This window comes from Bidens hawaiensis, unplaced genomic scaffold (assembly GCF_021521415.1).
Source record: "Bidens hawaiensis isolate Kalapana, Puna unplaced genomic scaffold, B.hawaiensis_p1.1 tig00032067_1, whole genome shotgun sequence".
NCBI lineage: Eukaryota > Viridiplantae > Streptophyta > Magnoliopsida > Asterales > Asteraceae > Bidens > Bidens hawaiensis.
The window spans coordinates 1-9,571 of record NW_027495433.1 but is presented as its reverse complement, the minus strand read 5'-3'; the positions used below and the strand labels follow the sequence as shown (position 1 = coordinate 9,571).

Here is a 9,571-nt window from a genome sequence, read left to right as displayed (position 1 = left end):
TAAGATTTGTCTAGAGTGTTAGAATTACCATTCTTATGGACTCATGGTCCTCGATGTAGGTTTGCCCCACGCATCTTGATAAGGAGTGTGAGATTCGTCTAAGGTGTTTAAAACACCCTGTGGAACTCATCGTCCTAAATGAGGTTTCCTTCATCTTCTCAAACAACACATGAATCATTTTAATATCATTTGTAACATCTAACTCATATCAACCAATATTGTCTGTTTTGTCCATGTGGAGCTCACAAACATATTTTTGGCTGCCCAAGTTAAGAATTCCAACAAAAAGGTCACTCATCTTAAGTTATTCTATTTGTGCACACATGATTACGGAGTTATCATTTCATTCATAAACAATAATTTTTTTTAAAGAATAAATTCTTTTTGACCTAATATCACTCATTTAGACAAAACATAATGATATAAAATTTGCCTAAGCCCTAAGGAGTCATATGGATACATACGCAACTAGGTAAAAAGTAATTCATATTTTGACAAGTATTAGTTTTATTTATATTTCCTCATAAATATTCATTTGTTTTATAATTTGATTTTACTTTGATAACTTTTATTTGTTAACATATTTAAAAACTCTAAAAACAGATTTATGTTTATTCTCATTGGTCAACATTCTGAAATATATTTACTGAAAATGTAGTTGCATTCAAAATAAAGTTTTTTATATCATAAACGGCTCTCGCACATGCTTGAATCAGTAGCTTGGACGAAATATAATTACAAACTTCGACCACCTGGGGCCATAGTCAACTATATAAAAATTGTTAATATTAATCGTATTTAAAAATTAAAAAAATGGTTGAGCAAAGAGTGGTTGTGAATGAACATTTTACCGAGTACCTATATCGTGCTAATAAGGTAACATACCAACCGAACAACATCAGAACTGAACTAAGTTAATTTTAGGGTTTTCAACTTTGGTATGAGTCAATTTTGAAATTTTAAGGTATTTCTCGCCACCGGTATTTCTCACTATCATATTCGAACCAATACCGTGTTGCCTGTCATAATCAGTATGTCGTTTGATCTTTGTTTTTGCTTTGGTACCTTGCCGAACCGATACTGACGAAACAACGGTACCAATACTATTTTTCATTTTATTGTTTTAGATTTTTTAACTACCAAATCCGAACCGCTATCATACAGATCAACAAGCTATTCGGTTTGCGTGTTTACTCATTTTTCGTGTTGGTACTTTCAGCACGTCAACCAGCTCGTACCAATCTCATCCCTATCTTTAGTATTTGGTGACCCTTTTTTGTTTCATTTATATATGTTTACTTGTTTAGATTTGGAATAAGAAAAGATTTTTTTCTTATTTATATATGTTTACTTGCTTTTCAAATTTCACCACTTGACACAAAAATAATAACTCAAAATCTACAAGCAGGCCAGACCTCAAAAGGTCAAAACCCTAAAAACACCATTATGCAATGAAAAATGAGAAACTATCATAGATGTGCAGTCCCAGCGGTCAAATGTGTAATAACTAACTAAATACCTTGATGACGAGAAAACCGAAAATAGAACAGAAACAAACCAAGAAAAAGAACCCTGTTGTGAGATAGATTGGTTTTTTTTCTTAAGAAAACAAATTCCTCAGGAGAATCCAACTGTTCTAGGATTCCCAAGATACAACATTAATGTTACATGAAAAGAATGTGTAAACAAACAAAACAAAAATCAATCACCGGTTTTGAAGGCTCTCGATTGCCTTTTTCCATTGATACGCTCTCTGTTTTGGATCCTCAAATGTCATAACTTTCTTTGGCTACATCAACCACCGGAAAAATGAGAAACAAATTAGAAGTGAAATTTCAACACATTTACGCATGAGCGAGTTAAACAAGTCCGACGGGTCAAATGAAAAATGTTCAACCAAAATCAAATTTTAATGCATACAAGTATACAAGTAGGGCTATTCAAAAAGTTCATGGCTCGCTCGAGGTCCACTCGCTTGTAAACGATCTGAGCCCAAGCCAGTGTCGGCTCAGCTCGTTTACAACCTTAGCATATCATATAAAATTTAGGTTATTACTGTAATAACATTGTTTTAACCACATATTTGTTTTTTATTTAAAATCTAAACATGGACAGAAAGTGTTTCTGGGTCAACCCAACCTGGCCCGTTTTGACAATTACCCAACTCACCTTGACCCGTCCATATTGCCACCGTAGGAAGCAAATTTCTTATGAATTGAACAACAAAATAGCAAGAGTGGAAAAACGGACTCACAATGCAAATTTTGAAACTTGTTGGGCTTGTAACTTGGACACTAAGTTCATTGGGATGATCGGACCAAATCATAGTCCCTGTCCCTTTACCGGCTAACTTTGAGGGGTCCACATATATCAAGTTTGGCTTGTTGGTTAGGATAAGTTGTACTTTCTTACTCGATAACTTTTGCAGTTTCTTCACCATTGAGATCATAAGAATCGATTCACCTGGCTCCAAAAACTGTTGCCTGTATTCATATGATATGATCGGGGTCATGAATCAAAACAGTATACTATGTCAACAATAACCTAATTTGAAAACAAAATTATCATTGACATTATTATAGATAACATTCTTTAGTATTATTGCTATTACCATTTTGAATCAAAGGAATCTATTGAAGCAAGTTTAGTTATATGGCTTGTATCAGAGGAAGATGTGACATCAGCAGGCGTATTTACTGTTCCTGTGATATCACCGATATGTGTCGGGTTCCATGATGAATCTAATGTGTAGTCGCCTCCACTTGAGCGACTGCTGGCGGGACCCTGTAGAAAGTTTAAATGAAAAGAAATGTATAATGTATTAAGATAAGCTTACTTCTTTGGCCACTAGTAATCATCACAAAATAATAATTGCGTTGAAGATATTTGGAAAGTAGCCAAAGATTTATATAATATAATAATCAAATTATGAACTTCCATACATATTAAAGCATGATAGAGATACCTTCTCTGGTATAAGTCTCGGAGGGCTTTTTGACCGTATATTATGCCAATCAATTCCTCGAAAAAAAGGATGATTCTTTAGAGAATCATAGCCATCGGGGCCCGCACCTGGTCTTTTCAATGGATCGGTATCCTACATTATTTTTTTTTTAAATCTAACTTAGTCTAAACTTGTAATAATATTGTTATTGTAATAAAAATGAACACATAACAGTAAGACAAAAATAAATGTATTTGTTTGCTTACCAATAATTTATCAATCAGATCTCTAGCATCTTTAGAAAAGTAATCGGGAAATTTTACATCTCGGGCTATAATTCGTTGAAAAATGAGCCACTCGCTTGCATCTTTAAATGGAGAAGTTCCCGATAACATCTGAAACAAGGTGCAACCAAGTGCCCAAAGATCATTTCTGCACACGTTTTTTAAAATACCAAAAAAGGGTCATTATACAATCCAAAACCAATTAGAGCAATAATTACAGGTAAAGAATTTAATGGAGAGAATAGTAGTATAATACTCACCCGATAGTTGCAGGTGAAGAATTTAAAACCTCTGGAGGAACATATGCAGCAGTCCCCAGAAACGTGCAGGCCTTTTCATCTGAATAAGAAAGATAACATGCTTAAATTCAGGACTATGGGATCCACACTGATACTTAGAGAGTGAGAGGGAGAGAGAGAGCACCTGATTTCACATCTGGAAGGACAGTTATCTGACTATCTTGCATGGGCTTTACACTTCCAAAATCAGCAATTTTAATATGTCCATCTGATGTAAGAAGCAAGTTCTCTGGCTGTCATTATAATACTGTCAGCAATAGTTATTGTAGGACATGTGGAGTCTGATGAACAATTAAATCATAAGCATGCATTATTGGGCCCACCCGAGTAAACAAGTCAAACCAAAGCAATTTTACCAGTTTGCCCAGATTGACAAGGGTTAGCACTGAGCCATACAGTTAATCTAGTAAACTGGTTAACTTTCCTATTCGATGTAAGGCCGGTTGCTATATGTCTAATAAAGTGCCTGATTTTTATGTGATCATTAAGTAATGCATGGATTATCAACTCTAATAGTACCATTGTAGGTCAGATAAATTAGCTTGCAATACCTTAATGTCTCGATGTATCAAACCCAATTTATGCATGTATTCAAGAGCATCTATGATTTCGGCTGCATAAAAGCGAGTTTCATCCTCTGTTAAACGACCTTTCTGTAAAGATCAAATAAGTACATATATTAGATATCTTGCAACAAACTTAATGCAAATTATAAGTAATTAATAAAGAACGGATCAAATTAATAGTCATGTGAGTTTGTCTTGATTAAATATTATTACAAATAACAATATGCCTCTAAAGTTCATCTAGTATTGACATAACTATGCAAACTTAAACTGTATACAAATACAGCATATTTAGGCTTGGAAAAACTTAAGTCTGTTCAGGATGACATTTAGGACGAAAGGTTTAATTTCAAAACCTGGACTATTGAGATAAAATTAAGAAAAAACATATCATGTATGACAAGAATTGACATATATGCAATGATTAATAATCCAATATGACAATGCGTGCATCATCTACAAATTTAAAACTTTCTAGATGAATACATAAATATAGGATATCGTTTAAATGGCATAATATGAAACACAAGGAGTCATAAACTAAGAATAAGACATGGTTGGAAGTTGAAACTATGCATTTCACTTACCCTGGTTATTTGATCAAATAGTTCTCCTCCTTCACAGGACTCAAGTGCCATATCTTCAATATAAATAACCAAACGCAAGAGTCAATAATAATAATAGTAATATCATAACAGAAAACATATGAACAAAAACTATAAAAAAAGGATTTTTAGCCTACTTACAAAACTAACAAATCCATAAATTGTATACATGAATGCTTACATAGTGAATAAGTGTCTTGGAATGTAAAGTAAAGCTGCACTATTCCAGGATGAGTCAGCTGATCCAATACAATCCTCTCCAACTTCACATAAGCAGTTTTGTTTTCTTTTGTTATAAATTTTTTATCCATGATCTTTAAAGCATACACTTTCCCAGTGTCTTTCTTTTTTGCTCTCACAACCTGATGATGCCAAACTTTAACTAATAAGCAAACACCAATCATTAAGTAATCTGCAAGAAAAAACAGGTAATGGAAACTATAAAGGGCCAAATAACCCAGCCCGGACCTCTTGATCTGTCCTAAAACTTACCTGATCTGACTCTAAAACCCACCCACGGGTGGATAATTCCAAGTCTCATCATAAAATCACAACATTTAGGGCATAATCTAATATCTCAAATTGCAATGTTTATAAAGCACATATTGCAAAACAACTTAATTATGCAACAGTACATAAGCATAAAAAACAAATAACAGTTTTATGTCATATATTAAGAACTAAAAAAGTGCCAATAAACCCGACCCAGCCCTTTTAATCCGTCCTAAACTTTACCTGATTGGAGTCTAATTATCCCACTCAACCCATTTCCTAACCCACCCATAGGCTATGCAGTCAATCTCGGTGGTATATCGGTGATATCTCTGGATATTGACCGATATTTCACCGATATTCCCGATATCAGCATTTTTTAAGTCTTAATTTTCAACTTTTAGTGTTTAATGTTGGTCTTTCGAAGATTAATCAGTTCCTACTTGCTACGATTGTTAGTGTTGCAAAAGGTTAATTTGGTAATAGGAGGAGAATATACTGAATTGTTAGCGTTAAAAGTGCTATATATATAAATTCTGCATGATATTAAAATTAACGATATCTCACAGCGATAACCGATATCTCAAATATCGGTCCTCGGCCTCCGATATTTTTCCGCATTAACCGCTTAGCCCATAGGTGGACAAAATGGTCAAGTTATATCAGTTGAATTAGTTATAAAATGATCAAGATCATATTCCAAGTGTCATCATAAGATCACAATGTTTACATGCTAATGTTCTTAACCAACAAAAAATATATAGAACCATTAATAATAAATTAACCAACTGAAATAACAAAGTAATAATAATTCAAAAGAAAGTAATAATAATAATAATAATAATAATAATAATAATAATAATAATAATAATAATAATAATAATAATAATAATAATAATAATAATAAAGAGAATGAAACCTTAGAATAAGAACCAACACCATAAATCTTGCCCATTTCAAAATCCTGAACAGTAAAATTCTCCTGTGGTGCCCTAAACTTAAAACTCTTAGGCTTCTGATCATCCTCAACGTTAACCTTAGCCTCAAACTCCTTCTCCATTTCACCTCCAACCATTGCCACTAATCAATTACCCCAATTCCAAACCCTAGAAACTCAATCCCACCCATTCTGCAAAATTAAATGTGAAATATAATAATATATTAATCCTGAATCGTCCGGCAACGCAATAAAGCACCAAAATTTGCAATCGAATAAAGCGATTATAAAATTAGGGCAATTTAAAACCCTAGAAAGCAAAATTGGAGGTGGGGAATTGGGGATCGAAAATTGGGTTTCTTTCTTCTATGGGACTTTTTTTTTTGTTGTTGTTTTGTGAATGATTTGTTTTGTGTAAATGAAGTGATGGAGGGAGAAAGAAGAGACACGTGGATGCCTTGTGGATTTTGACGATCAGATTTGGATGTTTGTTTCTTCTCTTTTTTATACTTTTTACTGATTTTAGTCATGACTACAAATTACTATTTTTGTAAAACTCACATCTTTTGAGAGCATCTCTAGTTTTGTGAGGGAGAGAAGAAGAGTGATGTGAGAGATGAAGGGATGGTGTTGATGTGGAGCTAGCAGCGGACCTTTCTTAGCGTTTGATATTAAATGTCAAATTATCATATAGGTGTGACACGTAAGCGGTATTTAGGCGATGGGGCTTTCACATTTCACATCAAGTTGATGTGTTATGAACATATGATGGATGAAATGTGAAATATGATTGTCGAGTGAGTTAAAATGAAATGAGATGTTTGGTCTTTTTTTAAATTATATATAATAATAGTAATAATAATAATAAATCATTAACTTGGCCTACGGTGCCACTCCCCGAAAACCGTAATATAAACAGCGGAAGACTTTGACTAAGTGTTTCGGGTGGTGACAGACGCCGTTTAGTCAATCATAATAAAGCAATTATTTTCAAACCAAAAGTTGGACTGTATTCAAATATCAGAGTTTACACGTGTCTTATGACACGATTTTTATTAGTACAAGTCCAAGTATTTATTTATTTCTATTCAAACACGGCACTTCCACTTTTCCGTGCCCAACACAAAGCCATCACTTACTTGAAAGACATATTAAAAGCATTTGTCAACACAAATGTTGGTGAGTTCTCGTTTAAAAATAAATTTATATAAAAACCATGTATAATAGTTTTCAACTATTACACCTCAAATTCTCACCGTTCAACGACGATGGAATCAATTTTTATGAAAACATAACGGGTATGTTTGGCAATGAGCTTTTAGGGGCTTCAAGCTTTAAGTTTTTAAGAAAAAACTCCTACCTAACAAAAAGCCTTGTTTGGTTCAATGGGTTTGAAGCTTTTATATTATAAGAAAAAACTCTTTTTCTAAACGCTACTACTACTAGTGTTTGAGAAAAAGCTACAAGCTTTTACAATTGAATTTACAATTTTGGTACTTGAACTTTCATCAACTTTTGTTAATTTATATAATAGTTACATATTTTACCCTTATTCAAAACTAACTGCCTCCGTGACTCTTTAAAAGTTCATAACTTTTTCACACGTCAATATTTTTTTAAACACATTACATCATAAAAAAGAGCATTTTATTCTCTTTAATTTGAGTATGATATTGATATACTTCTTTACCGGTTATGATTGGCAACAAGTCGAGTCAGACGAGCTCGGGTCACGTGTAAGACCAAATTAGGGTCAGAACGAGTCAATAAAAGAGGGTTAATTTAGTTCGGTTCACGTCAGTACGATTTTGGGTCGAAAGGGGCCAGGTCATAACATGTTTCAGATTAAAACGGTGTCGGGTCGGAAAGGGTTTCAAATCAAGAGAGGTTGATTTAAAAAACTATCTATTTGAAATTACTGTATATTTTAGCTTTGTTTCTTGATTTTCGTCACGATTACACGCTTGATGCCATTGCACGAAGTACACGTCTGCATTTGGGTTATGCGTGCACTAATATCAAGTGAATCACGTACCGACTCTGATTATGCGGTTGATCTCAGGTTGCGCGCGCACTCCGCCGCACCACGCTGGCACCCAATTAGTTTTATTAAAAGCTCCAGCTACTCTGCCAAATACCTAAATATATCTAAAAAGCTCCAGCTACTCTGCCAAACACCTAAATATATCTAAAAAGCTACAGCTAACAGCTACCAGCTACAGCTACCAGCTTCTAGCTACCAGCTACCAGCTTTTAGCTTTCAGCTAGTTTTGCCAAACATACCCAACATTTTATTTCTTAAACAAATCGTATTAGTTGTAAATGAGCTAAGAATACAACACGTGTATGACTATCAAAATGATAACTCGAAACCTACCAAACTCAAAATATTCCCACTTTTAACCCAACGCGACTGGAAGTGGGGGGCGTCACCCGATGAATTTAACAATATTTCTATGCCATTATTAATTCAGTTAACAGCTGTCAAATTGGCCCATCCCACTTTAACACGGTTTGCAAAATAAAATGCGTTTAATTTAAATATGCATTTCCCAGTTTCCCCCAAAAACATTTGTAAATTATTTCTAAAAAAGGGATTTAAGAGAAACTCACAATTTGTAGCTCATTTATTGATTGTTCAAAAAGACTTGTGTCCTATAATTATATAGTACTCTTTTATTAAATATATCTTCTAAGTTGTTTTTATAACTTAAAATATTTCACACAACTTTCTAGTTTATAATATTTCTCTTAATAGTTCGGTTTCAAAATGACTTGTTGACGACTTTTTATTTTGTTTATATCTAAATCTAGGTTATCACACAAGCATTCAATCATTTAATACTCTTATTTTATATCTCTATTTGTATAACAATTAAAAGATAAACAAGCAACATCAATTAATAATTATCCTATTTAGCATATGACGAATAATCATATTATTTTAGTATTATTTATTTTATTAAAAATAGAGTTTTAGTTGCTGGAATACTTTAACATTATAAGTTTTATTGTTATGATTATGGGTGTCAGTTTTGCCGGTTTCGTGTTTAAAGACAAACCGGTTAACTTTTTGTAGGAAACTTTATATTTTGAATTTTTGAAAACACTTTGTATATAAAATAGTTAAGTTTTATAAGTTCTTTTATAAAAATACTTTATTTTTCATTTCAGTTAATATTTTCTCATAATAACAAATTTTAACGTTTTCATGTCAGTTTTCGCGACACGAACCGTCTAGGATCAAGTTTCACTATCTTGTCCTCATTTTATACATTAACTTATGTTATGTATAAGTATTTTATGACTTTAGGAGTTGTTCTGAAACAGTCCCTAATTGTCGAGTCGGTTTGCGTTTAAAAGTCGATTTTTGGACCGCTAAAGTTACCGACAAGCAAACTAAACCAAATGAATCATACCAAACATTTTATGCGCCAAATATGT

At 33.1% G+C, this 9,571-nt stretch overlaps 1 protein-coding gene across 1 annotated transcript; it reads right to left on the bottom strand.

Moving 5' to 3' along the window:
- Positions 1-1,603: 1,603 nt before the first annotated feature.
- Positions 1,604-6,303, bottom strand: LOC143582939 (3-phosphoinositide-dependent protein kinase 2-like). Its single transcript, XM_077065394.1, has 11 exons — positions 6,110-6,303; positions 4,880-5,060; positions 4,681-4,733; positions 4,079-4,180; positions 3,652-3,760; positions 3,489-3,567; positions 3,211-3,376; positions 2,966-3,097; positions 2,612-2,784; positions 2,255-2,483; positions 1,604-1,789 (listed from the first exon to the last, which is right to left on the bottom strand). The coding sequence occupies exons 1-11, from the start codon at positions 6,263-6,265 to the stop codon at positions 1,706-1,708; spliced, it is 1,464 nt and encodes a 487-aa protein (XP_076921509.1). The 5' UTR covers positions 6,266-6,303; the 3' UTR covers positions 1,604-1,705.
- Between the last annotated feature and the right edge of the window lie 3,268 nt (positions 6,304-9,571).